The 25627-nt window shown below is 48.6% G+C and overlaps 1 protein-coding gene across 1 annotated transcript; it reads right to left on the bottom strand.

The window, feature by feature from the left end:
* Positions 1-14742: 14742 nt before the first annotated feature.
* Positions 14743-24559, bottom strand: LOC136453791 (uncharacterized). The gene is made up of 4 exons (XM_066454341.1): positions 24508-24559; positions 15294-15590; positions 14888-15152; positions 14743-14746 (listed from the first exon to the last, which is right to left on the bottom strand). Exons 1-4 carry the CDS (start codon positions 24557-24559, stop codon positions 14743-14745), a joined length of 618 nt encoding a protein of 205 aa, XP_066310438.1.
* Between the last annotated feature and the right edge of the window lie 1068 nt (positions 24560-25627).

The following is a 25627-nucleotide window of genomic DNA, read 5'->3' as shown; positions in this document are numbered from 1 at the left end:
TCTCATGCAAACCGTACGCTACAGTTATAGAGGTATTACTTGATCTTCTTTTTTCCTAGACGCAGCACTGGACGTTAAGTGCACAATTACATAATGAAAATATTAAACATTACTGATTCAAAGCGATCTGTTTATGAAGGTCAAGAAGAGAAGACGCAAGTACCTGCACCAAACTGATGTGCTGGGAACCCATGCTAGGCTGAATCTAACACACACCAATCTACCATGGACAGAGAAACTCTAGAGTAAAAATTGAAACTAAAATCAGAGATGGTCGCTAGGTTTCACGGATCATAGTAGCACAAGAGGACCGGCGGAACGAGACAGCGCCGGGGGTGCATGCCATCGGCGGCCACCGGTGGGGGTCGCGGGCGGCCCACCCGTGCGGCGCGAGGGGGCGTGGAGGAGAAAGGAAACCCTAACCTGATCTCGAGCGCTTGGCTGAGGCAGTCTATGGCTTCAACAAAGTCCTTGTCCTCGATGGCCTTGGCGCCCCTGTCGAAGAGTTCCTGCGCCCGCTCTAGGGTTTGCGGCTCCTCCTCTGCCTCGCCGAGCGCCGCCGCCTCGGTAGGCTCCGAGTTCGGCGTCGGCGGGGCCTGGGGCTGCTCCTCCTCCAACGGCGCACCCGTGTTCTCCGACGAGGTGGCCATGGGCGGCGTGCTGCACGGCGGCGGCGGCTGGGTTCCTCTTCTAGGCGCGGGGAGCTACGGGTGGAAGGGGAGGGGGAGGAAATGGGGAAATTTTAGGGGAACGGACCGTGAACTCGTGGGGGGTATGCAGGGGTTGCCGCCAACAGGGTTCTAGGTTGGGCCCGTATGGGCTTGTTGCGGCTGTGAGTGTGGGCCGTGATGGGCTATTTGTCTTGATCCATATTGTGGGGGCATGCGAGCTCTGCGTGGGGCCCATTTTCTTTAGCGACAGACAGATTGACGGTACACTTGGCTTTAGCGACAGACAGATTGACGGTACACTTGACTTTAGCGACAGACGATTCAACGCTAAATATGAATACCTATAGCGACAGACACTAAATCGCTAAATGATGATTTAGTGTCAGATGGTCTCTAAGTTATTTTTAGCGTCAGATCATCCATCGCCAAATATATTTTTTAGCTTCAGATGTCTGACGGTGAAAGTGTTGTGGCGTAGCGTGCATGCCGATCGACATGGCATGGCATGGCAACGCATGCATGCCATCCCCATGCAGCAACAACATTATTGAAGAAGAAGGTCAGACAGAGCTGGGCAGGGAGGAATCAATGGTGGTTGCACCGAAATGTGCATTGCCTAAAATGACGTTGAGGGAGCCCAGCCCTAACTGCTGCGGCCGGGCACACGTTGAGGGAGCAAAACGGCATGGGTTTGTGTCGCGTCGTGCGTGTGGGACTGTGGCCTCTCCAGTGGGCCGGCCTCCCCCAAAGGCGCGACACGCCAGGACTGTGCAGGCATGCCTCCACATTCCCCACCCCTGACATGGCAGCCCCATCAGCCATCCCCATCAGCTACCCCTGACATGAGAGAGATAGAGAGAGAAAGAAGTAGGCAGGCACGCAGGGGCAGAGGCAATGCAGCCTTGAATGCAAAGTTGCTCGAGTCTTTAGGGCCCTGGACTGCCCATGGCTCCCTGCTCGGCAGCCATAGCTGCAGTGACCAAGGGCTGAGAACAGCAACCCCACTTTGCTGAGCTTCCCATTGCGCAGTGCTCCATCTTTTGCTTTGCACTTTCTTTTTAATTTTCCTCACATTCCATCTCGCTTTAGCTTGTTCGGTTAGGGCAGTATTCTTCTCACAAAGTAAACCAGTATAAAAAGTATTTTTCAGCATGAATAGTGTTTTTTAAGTCCAGTCGAACAGTGTATTTTCATCTTCTCCCCTTGGACTGCTACTACCATGCTAGCTAAGCGACCTTTGCATGCAAAGAAGATTTTTTTTTTTTTGAAACTGCATGCAAACAAGATTGGAAAGAAAGCAAAGCAAAAGCGAAGGGATCCCTAGCTACTCCGCCAAGCAAGCACTAAACTCCGGCTTGTTAAATGTTAATGGCTGATGGCTTTGCATCAAAGATTCCAAAGCTGATTTGATGTCAGTTTCATTCTGTCCACTACCCCGGAGTACAGTCAACCATTGAAACCTGACTGTGCTCTGCTCTGAGCAATGCACTGCCCAATAATAACAGCATTGATCCTCCTGCGCATTTTAAATAAAACAAAATACTTTTTTCAGATAACAACTGCCTTTTTTCCTCTCTTTTTTTTTAAAAAAAAGAGTGACAGTAACCGTTGGTACTATTCATCCCACTGTCCAGGTGGCATGCATGATTCAGGAGAAAACGTGAAAGGTGGCAAAAAAAAAAAAAAAAACTGCTCAGCAAAAATAAAATGCAATACTCCATCCTAAAGTAAATGTACTTCAGGCCATACATCTAGATAAGTGTATGTCCAAATACGTAATTAGATGAAATAAATATCTTGAGTGTCTTGCTGCAGGCTAAACGACTATATATTTATGCCATTGTAGTTACTAAGAGTGGAGTCTAGGACCTGCAATCCATTTTTATATGATATAAAAGAAAGAAATGAATAAAAAGTACAATAAGATTAAAATTTGAAAACCACAATATAGATTCCTAATGTTAAAAAGGGACGCAATAAGAGTTAATATAACTTAAACTATATTTTCAACTAAAACGTATTGAACCCCCTAGAGTATTTGGTAAGTTTATCACAACTTTATAGAGGTTACAAGGCATATAAATGTGAAATGTGTTGGGAAATCAATACATAGAGTAAAGATAATAATCAATGTTTACTAATTGTATATACTTATTTACGTATGAAATTTTTAACATTTATGTAATAAATGATTTTAGGTTGGGCTAAAGCACGAGATGATGGGCTATTATAGTTACTGAACGAACATGACTCATTAGTGGGCTATATTCTTTGTAGTACGGGTAGTGGGCTGTAATGGACTAGAGAAAGACAAGAAAAAAGAAACCAAACCGTCGAGCAAACGGTTCGCCGCTCGGCGACCATTACCCCTTTGCGGTCTTGTTGGTATCATGTAATGCAAAAATAAAAGATGCTTTAGAAAACGGTCAAATTTAACTGTTCCAGATTGATCTAGTAAATTTTCACGGTGGATGTTTTAGCATTTTATATGTCGAATACGCACAAGCACAAAGAGTACTAATATATCTGTTTTAAGAGAGGCACACATCAGTAGCAGAGCATGACTGACCTCTTAAAGTCACGGTAAATTGTTTGGCGGTTTGACTGAGTAGCGGAGCTAGGGAAGTCTTAATGGTAGCACGGGTCAATTTGGACTTTTTTGTATTCTTTGGTAGCAGCGTTGTGGAGCTTGTGAAATCAAAGGTCTTTTCTTGCTTTCTTTCTTCATCGAGCCAATGCGGTCCTCGGCCTGGCAAGGCTAGCGAAGCGAGCAAGCGGCCAAGGAAAACAAACATGCCCTAGTTGAGGGAGTCATGACAAACCAACTCAGCAGTGTGACTAAAGGAGCAATTATTACCAAAAAATTAAAATAAAATGTGGCGCTCTTTCGAGCAGTTGCCCTGTAAAAATCACTCGTCCAATAAAAATCCACACAGATTCTGTTGCGAATCAGACAAGGATAATTTTTCAGTTTACACTTAAAGATGAGAGGTAAAAAAACTGCTCCTTACTATTCCATATTCAATCCCATCATAATTACTTTCCACTTGTTTTCCTACCAGAACCATTCCATCACAGATTCAAAAAGTGGAACTCAACCAAAATGGTAGTTTTATGGCCCTGTTCGACTTACACCATATTCGGCTTGTTCGGAGTGTTTTTCTCTCATAATAATTCAGCCGAAACAGTGTTTTTCAGCCAGTTTCAGACCAGCGAACGGGCCTATATTTGCTACCCCCTCCATTGTAAACCCGGGTGTCTGACTGTCCGAACGCGGTTTAATGGGCCTAAGGACTGGCACAGGCAGCCTCCCCAATTCCTGCGCATAGTCGAAAGTGTTTCCCTACTCCCGAACGAATCGGTTGCTTCCACCGTTGTCTGCGCAGCGACGGCCTCCACCATGTCGTTCGCCATCGCGGCTGCTACTCTGCCTCGTTGCTGCCGCGCGCCCATCCCGCATCACGTGCTCCTCGCCCCCATCGCGCGCACCTCTGGACCAATCCCGGTCGCGTGCGCCACCCGCTCCCCCTTGGTCGCCCGTGCCTCCCGCTCCCTCCTGTCGCAGGCCCTGGTGCTGGTGGTGCTTGCTTTGCCCGCCGCGCGCGCCACTCGCCCAGCAGAGCCAGACCCGGTGCAGGAGGCGCTGGCTGGTGGTGGTGCTCATGTGCGCCACTGGTGTTGGGTGCCGGTGGTGCTCGTGCGCCGCCGCTCGTCGCCGGCTCCAACCCCGACGGCGGGAATCGACCGGGCCCGACCCCCATGTTGCAAATGCATGTTTTAAGTGTTTCTGATGTTTCAAGTGTTTCTGATGTTTCATAGGTATGTTGCAAATGTTTCATACAGATGTTGCAAAAGTAGATTGGGATGTTATATATGCTGCAATGGTTGTACGCGTATGTTGCAAGCTCCTATTCTCAATGTTTCATCTGTTTCTTCCGACGTATGTTGCAAGTGTGTTTATCTGGATGTTGTATATGTTTTCACATATATGATGCAAGTGTTTATCTGGATGTTACGTATGTTTATAATGGTTTCAAGTGTTTTTGCAAGTGTTTCAAACACATGTTTCAAATGTTTCATTTGTTTTCAGAAATACGTTGCAATTGTTACCCCTGGATGTTTCAAAACTAGATCGGGTGTTACATCTCCCTCCTTGCCTTCAGCTGTCTCGCCTCGGTGTCAGGCACGGGAAGTGAGCGCAAGCGGAGTCGGTCCCCACTAGCACGGGCAGGCCCCACGTGCGTGTCGGCGGGCGCAGCAGGCAAGACGTGGGTGAGTCCCACGTGCTTGCAGGCGGACGCAGCTGGCGAGACGTGGGCGGGCAGGCGCGGGATGGGGGGTGGGCGGGGGGGGGGGGGACAGCAGCATGGGCGTCCAGACGAGGGGCTAGCATCCGGACGTCCGGGCGCTAGGCACGCCCTTTACTTTAGTGTTGTCCTAAACAAACCACTGAAATTTTGACTTAACTATAAAAAAATAAAAAAAATAAACATAAGCAAATGCTTTAAGTTTGATATGTTGGATATCCAACTTGGCTTGAACGTCTATATTGGCTTTTTTGGCCTCAATGCCTCTTGCCATGGACTTACTTGTCCTCTATATATTTCTTAATAATTATAATATCATTATTCATATAATTATCATAAAAAAGTACCTAGGAATGACCTCATCTGAAGACTTATAATTATCATGCTCAAGCTCTAGTACATCTGGCTTCGGACGGCACGTTATTCTGACCATTTAAAGACAAGAAAACGTGAGGCCACGGCCAGCGCACAGGGTGGCCACGGTATCAAACGAGATGGCGGTCGTCGGATGCCCATTGGGTGGCTGTGATCGCGCTGACCCAGTGCCGTTGAATAGCTGGCCGGCGGGCGCAATCACCGTACGGTCAGCACACGACCGAGGGTGGAGGGGGACGGGCGCAGGCGATGTCCGGTCAGAGCGCCAAGAGCCGACGGTGTTGTCGCCTGTCTATTGGTCGGCTAGTGTCGCTGTCGTCTCCGCATTGGATGGGATCAGCCGGGCCCAGTCATCAGGTGCAGCGGTGGAGCCTAACCAACCTGCGCCTTCTCCGGTGCTGCTAAGGGCACGTACAACGGGCCTCCGGATGCCCCGTCTCTATGATGTGAAAATTGCAAAAAACGCCCCCGTTCGTAGTAGTAAATGAAGGAAGAGAATGGAGCCGTCTCTTCGCAAGACGACGACAAGCGCTCGTGCTCCGAGACGCAGTGGCCGACGCGCGGATCAGCGTCGCTGGGGTGAGGGTGGCACGCGTCCATGGATGTGCCGCCAACCCCGTCCACTCCGCTTTGACGAGGAAATGCGGACGCTGCCATTTCAGTTGCTCCTCTGTCCTTTGGTCTGCTCAAGGTGAACAGTGTGGCTCCTCGCCGTCTTTCTTTTTTCTTCCTTTTTCCCTGCATCTAATTGTTGGTTCAGTTCGTGACGGGTTCGATGCGTGTGGGTTCTAGGTGTTGGAGAGGGGTGGTGTCGGGTTCATAAACTCAGGGTCCCTCATGGACCTACTTCCCAGCAAAGTCTCGGCCCAGCAGATGATATTGCGAACGACGCGCAACTCCTGGGCTGGCCCAAAAACCTAACGACTGGCCAGAAAGGCGATCCAATCTCCATAGAAAGGCCGTCCACTTCATCTATAAAAGGGGATGCGCTCTCTCCCAACATGGAGGATTGATCCATCGACAACTCTCTAAGGGAGGATTTGAATGATTCGAACAACCAACGATCGATTCACCCTCTACTAGCTTTAGACACTCTAAAGCTACACAGAGCACACGCTCGAATACTTAGCGCACGTAGGAGCTCCCGTCACTCTCGGCCCTTCAGTCCGAAGTTCGACCGGACCTCTTGCACCCCCCATCTTACTCCTTTCCATTTGTAACCCCACATCAAACTTTGAGCACCTAGGCTCAGGAATAAAGTCATCGACTGACTCAAACTGGACATAGGGCACGTTACCTGAACTAGTATAAACCCTGTGTCATTGAGTGCTAGGCCATATTCGATCACAACGTATAGTAAAACTATAGATATTTATGTGTTGGTCACTTTCTGCACCGATAGTTGATGCCGTCCATGGGGAAGACGACGTACGTTCACGCTTTTTGGTCATCGAATGGCCCACTTTTCCGTCACCTTCGCCATGGTGGGCTCAAGCGATATGACTCGCTTCGGCTTACTGGAGTTTCCCGCAATCCCACCTGTTGGGATATGGGATCCGCCCATCTTCGAGCCGTCCCAGGCCTTCCTCTTTGGAAGCCTAGACTTCATCGCCGACTGGCTCGGCGTGCTGCACCTCCATGAGGAGGCACTTGTTCCGGCACCCGTCGGAGGAGGCACGTCCTCCATCGGCTCTAGGACTCCCAGCGACATCAACAACGAGGTGCCTGTGCTTCGCTTCGAGCCTACGCTAGGCTCAAACCCCAATGTGAGTAATGTACATATTGTTATTTACTCGATATTTACTACTTTCCGCTAGTTCTCCAGAGGGACCCTATTGTCCCTGCCGTGGCCGCCATGCGACCGGTTCCCCTATGGCCTCGTGTCCTCCATGGATGCATATGCCCGGGGGCTCCCAAGGATGCTGGCACCGCCCCCTCTAATATCCGAATTCATGGGGATGGCGAGCTACGCTCCTGCCTCTTTTCACAACCTCATGGATGGAGATGTTGAGAGCGATGGCTCCAGCATCGGCGATGTCATGGCACCTAGCCACACTCTGTCCTGGGAGTGCACTATGGCCGCCGGTGGTGGTGGAGTCTCTTCAGACCCACACCCCTCTGGACCCTCGCACGGAGGCCCTTGCGTGTGTGCAGGCGCATGGCGAGGAGCTACGACAACGGTGGTAGAACCAGCTGCCACCTGCACCAGTGTGCTCGGTGCAGCACACTATGCCCCATGCACGTGACATGGCGAGCGGCGCCCAGGGTTGCACCCGCCAGGTCCAGCGCAACATTATCGATGGGGGAACAATCCCCCACAGTTCACTCGGTCTGGCCAGAACATCGCCGCGGCAGTGATGCTCCTTCGTGGCCGTCCCAAGCTAGACAACCCCTAGGAACAGGTGATCTATCGGAACCTCCGGGCCCTGGTGGAAATCGCTGCCTTTCAACAGGCGGAGAGCTCCACATCATGCCACTGACTCGCGGCCGCTCTCCCTACCAGGGGAGTGGGGACGCACCAGACAAATCACTCCATCTGCTCGCCACTGCAGCCACCAGGCATGAAATAGGAGGTCGTAGCTGCTCCACGGCCTGACTTGGTGCTCACTCCACACCGGCCGCCTGTGCGCGAACGCCTCGGGCCAAACCGAGATGCTAGTAGCGTCATCAGCAACTGGTGTCGGGTCCGGCATGATGATGACGTCCATCAGGCGGTAGTAAGGGTAGGTGACATAGATCTCGGATGAACCATCGAGGGGAGCGGTGAAATGCACCCTAGGTAATGTCGCTAGCCAGATGATCGGAGTCCCAGGCCAGATGGCCCAGAACCACGGGCCTTTGGCCGGCACATCCAGAGAGTGTTGTTCCTACTACGCTTCCGACCACTAACCAACATCGCCAAATATATAGGGGAGACAAATCTCGGTATAAGGCTCGAAGACTTCCGACTCACCTGTTGAGCCGGAGGAGTGGATGACGATCACTTCATTATTCAGTACCTCCCCATTTGTGTGGGGGAACATGTTCGAGCGTGGTTCGAATTTCTCTCACACGATAGCATCCACGACTAGGCAGACCTCAAGTGGGTCTTCATTAGGAACTTCCAGGGCATATATGTTCGCCCTGGGAACTCCTAGGACCTCAAGAGCTACCAACAGGAGCCCAATAAGTCCCTATGGGATTACATCCGTAGGTTCTTGAAGCGGTGCAACTCCCTTTCTGATGTCGTCGACGCGAATGTCATCAACGCATTCCTCTCCGGGACAGCCTGTGAGTCCTTGATCCATAAGCTTGGCTGCCTTAAGCCCCGTACCACCCACGACTAGCTCGATGTCGCCACAAACCATGCCTCTAGTGAGGAGGTGGCCGGAGCAGTCTTCAACGGAGGCCGAGACAAGGGCAAGGCCAAACAAGAGGACCAAGATGAGGGCCCTCCACGTAGAGGGTTAAGAAGAATAAGAAGGATCGGTGCCGAATGACCAACTCCATGTTGGTCGCCATAGCTGATTGCACGGGCAAGCAGCCCTAGTAGGACCTACCTAACCACTTTGACAAGCTCATGGATAGCCCATGGATGAAGCATGCTTACCCCGTCAAGCACCTCTATAAGGACTGCGAGCTCCTCAAGTGTTTTCTACGATAGGCCGGCAGGCCAAAAGAAGGAAAAGGCAAGGATACAACAACCAAGAAAGGAGGCATGGTGGGCAAGGATGGGGACAGCTTCCCCGACCCCAAGGACTACATCATGATCTTTGGGGTTCCGATGCCATCTACTCCAAGCGCCAGCACAAAGTACGCTACAGAGAGGCATGCGTTGCCGAAATGGCCGTCCCTACCTTCCTCCACTGGTCAGATTCTCCGATCACTTTTGATCAGAGGGACCATCCATCTCACGTCGCCAGACCAGGGTGCTACCCGCTCGTCGTTGACCCCATCATCCGCAAGAAGCACCTCACCAAGGTGCTGTTGGACGGAGGCAGCAGCCTCAACATCCTCTACATCGACACCCTCAACGCCATGCGCATCCCCTGGTCGGAGCTCCGACCAGTGAGCTCTCCCTTCCACGGCGTGATCCTAAGAGCGTAGGCATACCTGCTCAGGCAGATTGACCTACCCGTCATGTTTGGCGACTGAGCCAACTTCTGCTCAGAGGTGCTTACCTTCAAGGTGGTGGACTTCCTGGGGTCTTACCACGCCATCCTAGGACAACCATGCTATGCTATGTTCATGGTAGTCCCCAACTACACCTACCTGAAGCTGAAGATGCCAGGTTTGAACGGCGTCATCACTGTGGGTAGCACCTTCTCACACATCTTCATGTGCGACCGCGAGCATTTTGAGCTCACCACTATGGTCATCAACTCGTCCGAGCTCCCATGGCTCGGGGAGTCATTGACCCTAGCAGTCCTGGACTACAACAAACCAACCTCCTCAATGGCCTTCCACCCACTCGAGGAAACTAAGGTGGTAGGGGTCGACCTCACTGACACAACCAAGATAGTGCGGATTAGGACCTAGCTCCCTACCAAATAGGAATGCGAGCTTGTCGACTTCCTACACGCCAATCGTGATGTCTTTGCATGGAAATCATCCGATAGGCCAGGCATACTGCGAGAGGTCACCGAGAACACACTACGCCTTGTCCTAGGCTCCAAGCCCACCAAGCAACTTCTGCGCCGCTTTGATGATGAGAGGTGTAGGGCCATAGGTGAGGAGGTCACCAAACTCCTAGCAGCCGGATTCATCAGAGAGGTATTCCACTTCGACTGGCTTGCCAATCCTGTTCTTGTTAAAAAGAAGACCAAGAAATGGAGAATGTGCGTTGATTATACTAGCCTCAACAAAGCGTGTCCAAAGGATCACTTTCCTTTGACACGCATAGACCAGATAGTCGACTCCACCTCGGGATGCGAGAACCTCTCCTTTCTGGATGCCTACTCAGGCTATCACCATATCATGATGAAAGAGATGATCAGCTCGCAACCTCGTTCATCACCCTATATGGTTCGTACTGCTACGTAACCATGCCCTTCGGTCTAAAGAACGCTGGCACCACCTACCAAAGGTGCATGCAGCAATGCTTCACCAATCAAATCGACCCGCTTGATCAGCCTGATCAAGCCGAGCAGTCGAAACCAACAGTTGTCGTCTATGTTGATGATATAGTGGTCAAAACGGCTCTAGCTTGCGACCTGATCGCGAAGTTAGCCACAACATTCATGAACCTCCGAAGGTTCAACATCAAATTGAATCCCAAAAAATGTGTTTTCGGGGTTTAAAAGGGGAAGCTGCTTGGATACATTGTGTTCAAATCCGGCATCGAGGCCAACCCCAAAAAAATCACAGCCATCTCCAACACGGGCCCCATACGCAATGTCAAGGGCATACAAAGGCTCACCAGCTGTTTGGTCGCCCTGAGCCGATTCATCTCCTAGGTCGGCGAACGAGGGATGCCTCTCTACAAACTTCTCAAAAGGATGGATGCATTCATATGGACTAAGGAAGCACAATAGACTTTGGAGAGCCTGAAAACATCATTGATGTCAGCCCCAATCCTCGTCGCTCCCAAACAGGGAGAACCCCTCCTCCTTTACATCGTGGCAAGCAACCACATGGTGAGCGCCACCCTAGTCATCGAAAGAGAGGAGCCGAGACACCATCTTATGGTCCAACAACCCATATACTTCATCGAGGAGGTACTCACTGACCCTAAGGTCCGATACCCCTAGGTGCAAAAACTCCTATACACCATGCTGATGGTGACCTAAAAGCTCCTACATTACTTCACCGACCATGAAGTCACGGTCGTCACTTCATACCCGCTTGGGGACATCGACCGCAACCACGACGCCATGGGATGGATCTCCAAGTGGGCACTAGAACTCATGGGACACGACATCAGGTATATCCCCATACCGCTATTAAGTCTTAGGCTCTCGTGGATTTTGTTGCCGAATGGACGAAGGTCTAGCTATCGACCCCAGACGTCACCCACGAGTACTGGATGATGTACTTCGATGAGTTCATCATGGCACCTAGCTCGGTAGCTGGGGTGGTTCTGATCTCCTGAGATGGGAGTTGGCTCCGCTACACCATTCGCCTCCACTTTTTAGTCTCAAACAACGCCATAGAGTACGAGGCCCTCATCAAAGGACTACGCATCGCCATCGAGCTTGGCGCTATGCAACTCTATGTTCATGGTGACTCAGAGTTGGTCATTGACCAGGTCATGAAGGAGTACCCCTGCAAAAGCCCCCTCATGGCAACATACTGCCAAGAGGTGCGTAAGCTCGAGGACAAATTCTAGGGGATGGAGTTGCATCACATCCCCCAAAAGGACAACGATGCCGCCGATTTTCTCGCAAAATTGGCCGCCAAGCGGGATTTGTCTCTAAGCGAGGTCTTCATCAATGACCTCCATGAGCCATTCGCCCGCATCCTAGAAGGTTTGATCTAGACACACCCTGACGTCAATCGGGCGCTCGAGAGCTCTGACCCCAGTGCATCCATGACGATGTCGCCCACCGACATCGCCGTGTTAGCACTTGATCAAACCGACTGGTGAGCGCCGCTACTCACCTACCTCCTTGAGGAGGTTCTCCCACCCAAAAGGACTAAATCTCAACAGATCGCTCGACGCGCCAAGATGTTCGTCGCCATCCGTAATGAACTCTACAAGCGAAGTCCATCAGGGGTACTCATGAAGTGCGTCCCTACCAACTAGGGGAAACAACTCCTCCTTGTGGTCCATGCCAGAATCTACGGACATCACACGGCCCTAAGGTCACTGGTCGGAAAAGCCTTTCACTAAGGTTTTTACTAGCCCACCGCACTATGAGATGCAGAAGAGGTCATCCGTAGGTGCAAGGGATGCCAATTCTACGCTCGACAAACTCATTTGCTGACATAGGAGCTCTAAACCATCCCCATCACCTGGCCATTCATGGGTTGGGGCCTCGACATGGTAGGACCACTCAAAAAGGGCCTGAGCCACTTCACTCACCTACTCGTAGAGGTCGACAAGTTCACCAAATGGATAGAGGCGAAGCCCATCACCAACATCCACTCAGAAGAGGCAGTCAAGTTCTTCCTCGACATCATCTACCAGTTCGACATTCCTAACTGTATCATCACTCACCACAGAACTAACTTCACCAGGAAGAAGTTCCTAGACTTCAGTGATGGGTATGGCATCAGGATTGACTAGGCCTCGGTCGGACATCCACGTACTAACGGTCAAGTCGAGGGAGCCAATGGCATGGTCCTCCAAGGACTTAAGCCACAAATCTTCGAACAACTCAACAAGTATGCCGGGTGATGGGTTGTAGAGGTCCTAGTGATCTTCTGGAGCCTAAGAATGACCCTGAATCGATCCATAGGGTTCACACCTTTCTTCCTAGCCTACAGAGCTGAAGCAGTGCTGCCCTTCGACATCGACCACGACACCCCAAGAGTGAAGGTCTTCGACCATGACCGGGCCACGGAGGCTCATCAAGACATAGTTGACCTGCTCGAGGAGACCTGCGAGACGACCATCATCCGCTCTGCTCGCTACCAGCAGACTCTCCGCAGGTACCATGAGAGGAAAATCAGAGGAAGGATCCTCGAGGTCAGAGACCTTGTGCTTTGAAGGACCCAATCGACTAAGGAGAAGCACAAACTCTCTCCACCATGGGAAGGACCCTATATGGTGACCGAAGTGATCTAACCAGGCACCTATCGACTGAAGGACGACAATGGCGATGTTCTCACCAATACTTGGAACATCAAATAGTTATGTCGTTTCTTCCCCTAAATTTTGATCTTTACCATTTTTTCATTCAACATTCGCTCCTGCAAAGCACCCTGGCCCGAACACTTTCGGTCCAGGTCGCTCGGGGGCTCCACGGGGGTGCGATACCACCTCTCTCTTTTTTACTATCATATGGTAAATACTTTTTTTTACCTGAACGAACTCGTCGCGACGGCCCCTCTAGACCATAAAAATTTACGAATATATAGGCTAATTTTACTTGTATAGAGAAAGCAAATACAATAATATATTTTTAATTTAATATGTCTGATAATTATCGAGAGCGAGAAACAACATAGACTAAAAGAGCAATATATTTGTACTTCTAGGACTAATAGGATTACCTTAAAGAAGAATAGAAATCCATCATATCCACTGCTTCTTATAAAAAGATACTTCTTCAGGCATTTCTTGATGCAAAATCATCAAGGACGGTATCGAGATCAATAGTGTCTAAGATATCCTTCTCGATGGTGCACATAGCCAAGCCATTTAAACTTTCTTGTGACATAGTTGATCTCAAATAGTTCTTCAACAACTTCAATTTTGAGAAGCTTCTTTTGGCTGAAGCTACAGTCATAGGTACAGTTAAAAGAATTCGATAGGCAACTGAAATATTAGGATAGCAATCTGCATCCATAACAAACTTCAGAATCTCTAGCGCCGACATCAAAGAATCTAGCAAAGTCACTTGCAACACCTTTAATTTTGAAAAAAAAATCATTGATCTCAACATCGGATGAGTTATCATGAGAAAATTTTTTCACAAAAATCTTGCAGCGCAACCAAAGATCAGCTTCATCCAAGGATTTTAAATTTTCTGAGTTGAACAAGAACCCAAAAACATTATCAAATGCTGTCATCTGCTCAAATCTACTAGTCAATGAAGCAATTGCAGAATCAATCATAACTAGAAAGTACTCTCTTCTAAAGGAGTCCACAACAGACTATTGTATTTCCTCGTCTTGGTCATCTTGTTCATCAAAATATTTCTTTCTCTTTCGTTGATGTTTTGTAGGAAATATTGGTTCTATATCCAATTCAGATGCAATGTTTTTTGCTGTATTCATACTAGAAGTGAAACCTTCATCTCTATACTTCTTAAAATATCATATGACATCTTCAATGTGTTTGAGAGTAGCATCTATACTCACAATTTTAGATTGCAACTTCTTGCTAACCTTATTTAGAGAGAATAAAATATCATGCCAGATAACCAAACCAACTATAAATCAAAATTCTCAAGTGCACTCACCAAAGATTGACATTCACTAACTGCCATTGGGTCATCAGTTGAAGACTTCTCTAGCGCTATTAAAGCTGATCTTATTTGAGGAGTTTGGAATCTGATAGCTTGAACACTTTTTATTCGGCTTTCCCAGCGAGTATTAGACCATGACTTAACTGTCAATCCTAGGAATTTGTCAACCAAAATCTTCCACCTTTTGGTAGATTTTGCAAATAGGGTATATATACGTTGGATAATGCCAAAAAAGAAATAGCTTGCCTGCAAGATTTCAAATATCACAAATAGTAAGATCTCAAATAATGGCATATTATATGAAAGCTATATATAACATATAAAAGAAATAATAGTTTACCTGTAAGATTTTCCCATATCACAAAGAGTAAGATTCAGACTATGACATGCACACGGCATATATAGTGCTCTTGGATTAATTTCAAGCAAGCGCGTCTGAACACCTTGGTGTTTCCCCTTCATATTTGAACCATTATCATACCCTTGACCCCTCACATCATCAATATTCAAACCAAGAGAGGCCAATGCACTCTTTAATTCATTAAAAAGACCCAATCCTGATGTGTCATCAACCTTCAAAAACTCTAGGAAGAACCCCTCTACCTTTGGATCATTCCCCGATATATTCACACACCTAATAATTAGAGTCATTTGTTCTTCATGACTCACATATGGAGTACAATATAAAATCATAGAAAAATACTTGGCATCCTTAATGATCTTTAATATAGTTTGTTTTACACAATCTGCAAGAAGAGAAATCATCTCATTCTGAATTTTATGCCAAAGGTAATGATGATGAATCTCATTATTTTGAATTCACCTAATATGGTCTTGCATCATAGGATCAAATTCACCCATCATTTCAACTATGCCTAGAAAGTTACCATTGTTAGCTTGATATAGTTTCTCATTTTGCCCTCGGAAAGCCAAATTATGTTTAGCAAGAAACTTGACAGCAGAAACGATTCTTACTAAAACTTGTCTCCAACGCTCTCTGTCCTTTGCAATTTCTTGTTGCAAATCATCATCAATTGTTTTATTTTTGCTCAACCTCAGCCTAAGTTCATTCCAAGTATTCATGTTTCTTATATGCTCAACAATGTTCTCATGTTCCTTGAGTCTTAAACTAAGATGTTTCCAGTCCCTCAATCCATCGTGTGCTACCAAACTTTTGTTTTGATCTGATTTGAACAATTTGCAGCAAAAACAAAAAACTTTGTCCACATATTTAGAGTAAACCAACTATTTTCTATCAACCACCTCACCATTGCTTAACTTTTTGGAGTAGTAAGCATATGAAAAATGTCTATTGTGAGCATCTACAGGGAACTCAAGATTCAATTCTCTCACTGGTCCTTTTTCAATCAAAATATCTCTACCCTTATTATCAAGATTCTCTCAAGTTCTGGGATCAAAGACATCATGAATAGAAGGTTGCACATCATCAATTGAATTTTCAGATTGAGAGGAAGGCTGTAAATTTTCATTCTCTATAGCATCAACTTGTTCACTTCAATTATCAGTAACTTGTTGTTGCTCTTCTTCTTGATTATCAGGTGCATCTATAGGGTTGTCATCATGCACATCACTACTTGAAACTAAAAAAAACTTATCTAAAGCACCTTGTTGTGACTGAATAAACTGTTCTTCTTGTCTTTTCCATTTTGTTTTTGCAGCCCCTAACAAATGTTTCTTAGGTAACATTTTAAAATTCTTACACCTGACCTAAATTATAAGAAAAACATAACTATATGAGTATAAAGTACTAGATAAAATTTGAACAAGGAAAAAAACCCTAGGGCCTAGATAATTTAGACATGAACTGATTCAAATCCAAGATTCACAAATTATAAAAAGGGCAGAAGGCAATAACCAAGATAAATCTTCAGATGTCGTCGACTCGTCGTCCTCGTCGAGCCCTGCCTCGGGCCCTCGGCTGCCTTGTGAACGCTCGATCGGTGCTGCGTCTCGCCGTTTGCGAAAGTCTGTGCGGGGCTGCGTCTCGATCGGCGCTGCGTCTCACTGTTTGCGCATTGTCGTGCTCGTGCGGAAGTCTGAGCGGCTGGATCGGCGCCTTAGCGAAAGTCTGCGACTGCGTGGTGAACACAAAAAGGGCAGAAAGACAAAGATGCCGACGGCGACAGGCTCCTGGCCTCCTGCTGAAAAGAAACATTGAAAACTGAAAAGAGGCCGAGTGACCGACGGGCTCCTGCCTCCTGGCCTTTGATTCCCTGCGTCGGCACTGATGGGCTGCTGGCCTTCTGGCTGCTCTGTTGCATTAATCTAAAATCTAATGGACTTATATACTTGGGGTATGGGGTCTTCTATACTTGGGCTTGGGCCCCCATCCCGCCTGGGCCCCCGGCCATCGCACCTCCTGCCCCCCCCCTTAGGGCCGGCACTAATTTGGTGCCTTTAGCATGTGCTGCAGTTAGAGGCCCCTGTATGTTGTCTTGCCTGTTGCTTTTAAGGGATCATCAGTATGTTTTCTTTGTTGGGAAGTCCACTAATTTATTTCCTGTTTGCCATGTGTGCTTTCTTATGGTCTTAAGCTTGCCTATGGTGTTAGTTGCTTTGTCTGTGTTCTAACATTTTGTTTATTACTTTTTCCCACTTATTCGCCACAGCCGCTCGTTTGTTGGTGGTATCTGGTGTGTTGTTATATTTTTTTGATTTCAAATTTGGCGTGATCGGTGTTGACGGTTGTTAACAACCATTATAAATCGTCAATAAAACATGAATAAGGGCATGAAAACAATCACCAACGAAGGTCTAGGGGTTTAAACTAACAAATTCCATGAGTTTTGGTGAATCTATATTTTCTACAGGGTTTATCTAGAAAACCGTTAAAGTGGACCTAGATGTCAGATTTAATCGCGCTTATTCGCAGCGAAACAGACACCAGAAGAATCTAGAGGACACTAGAGGACACCGTGCCGAGGCAGAGGCTGCCAGGTGTGGCCGCTCGGCCCCATCTACATGCCGCTCGGCCCCTAAGCCCACCTGTCTGTCTCCCCGTTGTTATGTCGGTTCTCCAACGCCTCCTAGGATGCATCTACACCGTTTATTTAAGTCAATTTGATCTGGGGGCTTAGGATTGACGCTCCGGCCTATATATACCAGCCCCTGCCACCCCTCCTGAGGCATAAGTCATTTGAGAAGATAAAAACCCTAATCATCGTTAGAGCTCCACCATATTTTAGAGCATAGCTAGTTAGGCTAGGTCTAAAGAAAGACAGGCAAACTTCACTTGAATTCCTGATCTTGTTAAAAGCGTGGTTTGGTATAATCTTTGTACCCCCTCTCTTTTATATCTCTCATTACTTTTATATGTTTGCTACAATTGTTATGACAACATTAGTATTCATCTCATGTTCTTCATTGTAATGCTCACGGTTTACTTTAGTTATATGCTTAGTATAGTTGGATTACCCTCATGTTCATGCATAAGTTCGTATAGCGCTCACTCTAAGGTACCATGGGTGAGCGGTTGACATTGTGTAAGCATGATGCTCATACGTTGTTTATCTGTGGATACACTATATATTCCGGGTCATGTGGTAGATCACGGATGTGACACTCCCGTTGAGCCCTTTGTAGTCCACTCCCAGAATATATGTTTGCACATAGTATCCGGTTACATAGGAAGACAAGCTATGTTCTTAATCTTTCTTAGTAATATCTCTTATGTGTAGATACGAAGTTGATCTTAACCATGATTACTAAGTATAATTACACTAACCATAGTATGCTTTGACTTGTAAGAATGACTTAAAAATTATTCCTCTAATATTCTACCTGACCATACTAATACTATAGAAAAGAATATATTTTTATAAAAAATTTTATTTAAAAACATAAATACTAATATTATTTACTATAAACTAAGTTTGAGTTACTTTAAATAACACAAATCCCATAATTACCTTCTTTCTTCCCCTTCGACGGAGGGAGCAGTGCACAGCATTCCGATCACTATACGGTCGCACCCGTGTCCCCCGCGCGGTGCACTGGATACCCCGCCCGGCGTCGCGTTGCGTCGCGTCGTGTCCGGCCGTCCCGCTCTCTCCCCAAATTCGCACTTCCGTCCGGTTCCGGCGTCACCGCGCCGCGCCACCCATCAACCATCATCCGTCCATCCGTCCATCCCGATCACGTACGCCGCCCATCTTATCTATCCCCCGTCACATCCTATCTACTAGTACCTGTACTGCGCCATCAATTTGTGGGGCATAATAACAGCATGTGAAAAGAAGAGGCGAGAGCCAGCGGATGACCACGACAGACAGACGACGACCGAGACGATACCCTTCGTTCCTCTCTTGGCGCCGGTCGGCTGGTGCAAAAACCTGCCCGAATTCACCCATGGCTGCTCAACATGAACATGGAATCTTTTGTGAGCTTCCGTGGGCCTTCACATGCATGGCCGCTGGTTCCGGGTACCGCTGTCAACTGGTGCTGACTTCTACTCCTACTTCTGGGCTCTGGCAGCAGCATCCCGTCACGAGGTCAGTCGGTCACCCCTCACTCATCCACTCGCCGGTCGCCGCTCTGTATTGCACTTGCACCAAGCAAAGCGACAGTCAAGAAGAAAGAGACATGGCGTGTTGTGGCAGCAGGCTACGCTTTGCCTAGCCTTGCCAGTGCTAGAATTTATACATGGCCTACACACTCCACCACCATCCCATCCCTCGCTAGAATGGATCAGAAGGCCAGTCGAGAAGAAAAGAAAACGAAGGAACCCTACGCAAAGGAAAAGGTGCTTGCTTCGCTCGTGATCTTTGATGAAATCTCCACCCGATTCAGTCAGAAAATCGATTCAGACAGATGGGTCACTCCAAGCAAATCAACCAGCCTGTTCGTTTGTCTGTGGCTTATCGTAAACGATCGTAAATTTCCAGCCGGAACAGTATTTTTCTCTCACACAAATCAGCCAGCAGTACTTCTTCATGAACCAGCAACGATACGAACCAGCCAACGTTTTTGCATAATCTCTTCTGACGATTACTTAATCCGTTGCATTTCAAGTTGTGAATTTTCTAGGAATTGCATATTCATCCCCTCCCTCCCTCAAGTCAACATCTCGGTCCTTTCGTTCGAAACAACAAGAGCATAGAAATATATCAATTCAGCTACTCTTAGATTTTTCTCTCACTCACATGTACTTAGCTTGCATAACAATATCAGTGTCGGGGATCAGTATTAGACATACCCGAAGAAAGGATCTGAGGACAACAGACGACAACTTGTCTAGATAATCAAGGACGTATTTCAATCTCGACCGACCCCAACGGTACGGGAGCCGTCTCGCCCGACCCTGAGGATATAGGCTCCGTCTTGCTCACCGGCGAGGGCTCCATCTCGCCCGACGGGGTCCGTACCACCCCCAACCACTACGGGTCCAAAGCGTGTGGGCCTGGGTCAAGCCTCTGACACCAGAAGGGGCGCGACCACGCCTTGACGTGACCCACGGCTATGACAGGCCACGCCCGGGGGTTCGCATCGCCAACAGTGACGGGTGCGTGGGCACTGTGCTGCCTAATCCCTGTATGGCCGCTGACAAGCACGTCGGTTCACCATGCCGTCCACCGGGACGAGATGGAACGCCACGATCAGCTGATGACATCGAGGCATAGCACCAGTGGTGAACAGGAACCCGACGTGGAGCCGTTCCTGTCACCATCTACAGCGTCGGTGGGACCCACATAAAGGAGAAGAAGGACGCGGCGGTCCCAAAGGGCTTCTTCTCCTCGATTTTCTCCCCCCCCCCTCTCTCTCTTCTCTTTTTTCTAATGTAACCTACATCTTTCCCTTCTTCTATAAAAGGGGAAACACAACGCAACACAACAGGAGGGAGAGAGAGGCACGAGCACACGGCTGAGCAGCTGAACAAACTCTCAGCACTTTTCAATCCTTCTACTAGAGACCTGGGATCCGCTTCCTCTCTCGCCCATCTGTAACCCTTACTACAGACAGTGCCAGTAACACGAGCAGCAGCAGACTAGACGTAGGTACGTGTGATAGAACCGTCGGGAATAACACACTTTCGGAGGAGCTTGTCTTCCACTAGACACTAAGCACCTCGAGAGTGGACTATACCGGACAATTCCGTCGACCACATCCTAAGGGAAAACTAGAAACAATCCACGTTTTACATCCAGAATACAATAATAAGTACGGGCTTACAATACTTAGTCCATTTCATACAACCTAGAGTCTTAAAAATTATTTATTACAATACCAGGGTTTAGAGTGCGATAATTAAACAGCAAAAATATAATAATCATCTAGCGAAAACGATACACGGATCCATCTGTGTCCACTAGAAGAATCCTTCATAAAAGAGCTAACTCCTCAAGCTGCACCTGCAATAGGATAAAATAACCCCTAATTACACAATGTACTCGCAAAACTTACCAGACTAGTGGGAATAGTTTTCTGACTAGCATGGAACATGATAGGCAATATGGTCTGCTGTTTTCTTTTGTTTGCGAAAAAGCATTACTAAAAGTACGTCCTTAGGGTCAAGTTTTATTAGCAGTCATGATTACTTAATTAGCTAACCATTCTAGGTAAGTACCTGTTCTACTTTCAGAAAGGGCTGAGCAATCAGAACTATTTCACCATCTTTCATCTTCCAGTTTTTACTACGGTGCTAGACCATAGCCAAGTCGTACCATCTCACGAAAACAGTGATTCGTAAAAAAATATATCCCAGCTGGGTACCCCAAAACACATGCCTCGCTTGTACCCCAGGCACAAACGAGACCAACCCACTCCACTCCTGTCGAGGGGTCCAAGTCCCCGTCTAAACTTGGACTCCAAGCCCCACACTGGAGACCCGGTCTCAGCATGGTGCTCAAACCTCCACCTTTCTCCGCCTCCAACCAGTCAGTCTAGAAAGAACCGGAACCCACGACAAGAGCGCAACGAGCCTTCCCGCTCCCATAAGCAAGTATGTGGTCCGGATAATAAGTTTGTGACCTGACTACCATCGACATCAACGGACGGTCCTCAATCGACACGGACAGGGAAAACAGTGTAACCAAGCTAAGCCCCATGGCCGCGGGACATAACTTGTTACACCCACCAGTAACCCATGCCATATCCCTACCCGGTTGTCGATAGAATATCATCGGCAGTCCACCGAGGGGTATCCCATGATGGTAGATTTGTCGGTGGGGGTGTACGTAATCAGGAACCGGATGGTGACACAAGGTGCAAAGACAGCGATTTAGACAGGTTCGGGCCGTCTGATCGACGTAATACCCTATGTCCTGTGTCTTTGGTGTATTGTATTGAGCTGTAGTAGATAGATCTTGTCCACTAGGGGACCCCTGCCTCTCCTTATATAGTCTGGAGAGACAGTGTTACAAGAAAAGTATCCTATTTGGTACTATACAATAGCTTGTGGTGCACGCCGAGCAGCGTCGTGTACGCCTTGATCTTATGGGCGGGCCACCTCTGATGGTGCGGCCCATGTCTTGTCTTGTAGATACCGAGGGCCATACCCCCACAGCTAGTCCCCGAGCCTGACAGTAGGTGACGTAGTCACATGGTGCCAGGGTCAGAAAGTAGAAGACCAGCTAAGTAGGCAGCCAGTCCCCGAGCGTAGCCTCGAGAAGAGAACAAGCACATTCACCGCAAGGTGAAGTGTGTCCACTTAGTCCCCGAGCCTGCTAGAAGATGAAGAATAAATCTTGTAGCAGGGTCAGAGAAAAAGAAGTCTGAAAGCTTGCCGACGTCATCTAACATGCACGTATCAAGACCCTAGACGTGTTGCCCAAGATCAGCACCCTGATCCGAACAACATGGAGCATCTTGCTAGCACACCGACGAGACGTAGCAAGATCTGAGCAGCAAGAGAGTCCCTGGCATCGCTGGCGATGACCAAGGAGCGAGGAGTCCCAGCGTCGCTGGCGATGTCCGAGCACCGAGGAGCGAGGAGTCTCTGGCGTCGCCGGCGATGACTGAGCACCGAGGAGTCCCCAGCATAGGCAGCAATGTCCGAGCACCGAGGAGTCTCCGGTGAAGCTGGCGATGTCCGAGCGCTGAGGAGCGAGGAGTCCCTGGCGTTGCTGGCGATGACCAAGCATCGAGGAGCGAGGAGTCCCTGGCGTCGCTGGCGATGACCGAGCAACGAGGAGTGAGGAGTCCCCAGCGTCTCTGGCGATGACCAAGCACCGAGGAGCGAGGAGTCCTCGGCATCGCTGGCGATGACCGAGCACCGCGGAGCGAGGAGTCCCCGGCGTCGCTGGCGATGACTGAGCACCAAGGAGCGAGGAGTCCCTAGCGTCGCTGGCGATGTCCGAGCATCGAGGAGCGAGGAGTCCCCGGCGTCGCCGGTAATGACCGAGCACCGAGGAGTCCCCGGCGTAGGCGGCGATGTCCGAGCACCGAGGAGCGAGGAGTCCCCGGCGTCGCTGGCGATGACCGAGCACTGAGGAGCAAGGAGTCCCCAGTGTCGCTGGCGATGACCGAGCACCAAGGAGCGAGGAGTCCCCGGTGTTGCTGGCGACGATCGAGCACCGAGGAGCGAGGAGTCTCTAGTGTCACTGGCGATGATCGAGCACCAAGGAGGGAGGAGTCACCGGCGTCACTGGCGATGATCGAGCATCGAGGAGCGAGGAGTCCCCGACGTCACTAGCGATGACCGAGCACTGAGGAGCGAGGAGTCCCTAGCGTCGCTGGTGATGACCGAGCACTGAGGAGCGAGGAGTCCCCGACATAGGCGGCGATGTCTAAGCAACGAGGAGTCCTCGGCGTAGGTGGCGAGGTCCGAGCACAGAGGAGTCCCCAGCGTAGGCGGCGAGGTCCGAGCACCGATGTAGCTGACGATGTCCGTGCGGTGAAGTGTGCCCACTTAGTCCTCGAGCACGAAGTATCCATGCACCGAGGAGTAACCGGCGTAGCTGGCGATGAAGCATGAGCGACGATCAATCTGGTCAACTGGTCGATGGCGAAGTGAGCATTGAGTAGAAGCGATCGGTGAACAGTCCGATCACTGGTCGGCGATGGAGTCCATGAACCAAGCGGTTCGACTAGTTGATCGGTGGAGAAGTCCGAGCACCAGGTGGTCCGATCACCTGGACGATGATCCTACAATACAAATATGTAGAACGGCTAGTACATGATGTAAAAATATATGAACTCTGAAGAAAAATCAGCAATGGTGATGAAATGACGTATGCAGTTCAGCGATCAGTTGGTGTGAAGATATATTTATATTTAATATAAATCTCCTAAACAGTTAGTGTGTAGCTAAGTCTCTAGCCCTAGCTAGCCCGTTAACCATAACGCGGAGCGCGAAGCTCGTGCACGTGTAGGAGAAATAGGCGTGACCAAGGAGCCACTGCCGATCACCCATAACGCAGAGCGCGGAGCCCGTGGCACGTGTAGGGAGGAGCCAGAGACAGGGCCATCTCTGGAGGCGTCCGAGCATCAACGTGACTGTTCGAGGGTTCAAAAAATCGTTTGGAGAGCAAATATGGAGAAAATAGCTCAGAGAAATATTATGGTGATATACGGAGATTGGAGAATATTTAGAAAAATATTAAAGCATGACTTAGCTTTGGACGGAGTGTCTAGTCAGTGGCGTATGGCGTTATCTGGTTGGCGATGCAGGCAGCTCGCTTAACGGCTCGCTTGACTGCTCGGATGGCTTGTTGCATGGCGGTGTAGATCAGATCTGAATCATAGTTGGTAGGAGCAGCTCTGTGCATGTATATGCACGTACATGAGCACATGCAAATCCTTGTGTGCATGGCTGATGCATATTGCCTTCTTTGGTGATTGCTTGGAGCCTCTTGCGTGTATGCAGAAACTTCATCGTCAAGGCCTTTTCTAATCCGTAGCCTGGCCCCTTCCTTAGCCGCACGCTACGGCAACATGAGGACCTAGGACTGAGTCTGATCTCGCATGCTAGTTGGAGCTGGGCTCTCTGCCTAGTCATGGTGCTTGCCGATGATGTTGTCGATGATTTGACCGAGTGCTTCATGAATAGGACGAGGCGATCGCACCGGCCCCTGGCGCTCTGCATACCGAAGCATGCGAGAAGCTGAATCATCGTAGACGATGACGATGAGGAAATTCCCATACAGAATCGAAGGTCGATCCCTGAGAACTTAATGTTGATCTTGAGGTACGCCATCTGGCTCACCGGAGGATTAGGCGCATACCCCTACCTGGCGCACCAACTGTTGACAGAATATCGTCGGCAGTCCACCATGAGATATCCCGCGATGGTAGATTTGTCGGTGGGGGTGCACGTAATTAGGAACCCAATGGTGACACAAGGCGCAGAGACAACGATTTAGACAGGTTCGGGTTGTCTGATCGATGTAATACCCTATGTCCTGTGTCTTTGGTGTATTGCATTGAGATATAGTAGATAGATCTTGTCCACTAGGGGACCCCTGCCTCTCCTTATATAGTCTGGAGGGACAGGGTTACAAGGAAAGTATCCTATTTGGTACCATACAATAGCTTGTGATGCACGCCGAGCAGCGCCGTGCATGCCTTGATCTTGTGGGCCGGGCTACCTCTGATGGTGTGGCCCATGTCTTGTCTTGTAGATACCGGGGGCCATACCCCACACCGGTCTCCATTATCTATTCATCGTTTTTATTATAAAAGTAATAATAATCATCTATTATGAGTAACGGCAGGTTACTCACGCTACCGACAACCTAAGCATAGCAGCTACTCAAACCTGCACTAGTAGGACTCTTAGGATGGATATATATGCATGTGGTTTCCATAGAATTCCTGTAACGTAAATGCACATCACATATATTTACGGCGATTATAAAAAATAAGGGTTATGCACCGGGGCTTGTCTTGGGCAGGCGTGGTGTCAGCTGAGTCGGTCAGTGATAGCTCTGGGACCTCCCCCTGCATGAGAATCTTCTCCTCGTACTCCTCGAACTCGGGCTCATCGGTGGTCATGATCTCCGCCAACTCATTCTATATATGCATGCGATGATGATGATGCAACAATTCAATATTTAGACAACAACAACTCTAAAAATAAGAATACACATGTTAAGCTACTAAGCTAGCTCTAATGACTAAGATACTAAGCTAACTATCATCTTCATCAAGCAAGATATTGAGTTCAACTAACAAGCACCTAGTTTCGTAATTCAATGGTATGCCTTTATTTCTATTAAAGATTTAATGTATATTTAAAATAGAACATTTAACTACCCTAATGTTT

Source organism: Miscanthus floridulus, chromosome 1 (assembly GCF_019320115.1).
Source record: "Miscanthus floridulus cultivar M001 chromosome 1, ASM1932011v1, whole genome shotgun sequence".
Taxonomy (NCBI): Eukaryota; Viridiplantae; Streptophyta; class Magnoliopsida; order Poales; family Poaceae; genus Miscanthus; species Miscanthus floridulus.
The sequence above is the reverse complement of the archived record's forward strand: the minus strand, read 5'-3'. Positions and strand labels throughout refer to the sequence as shown.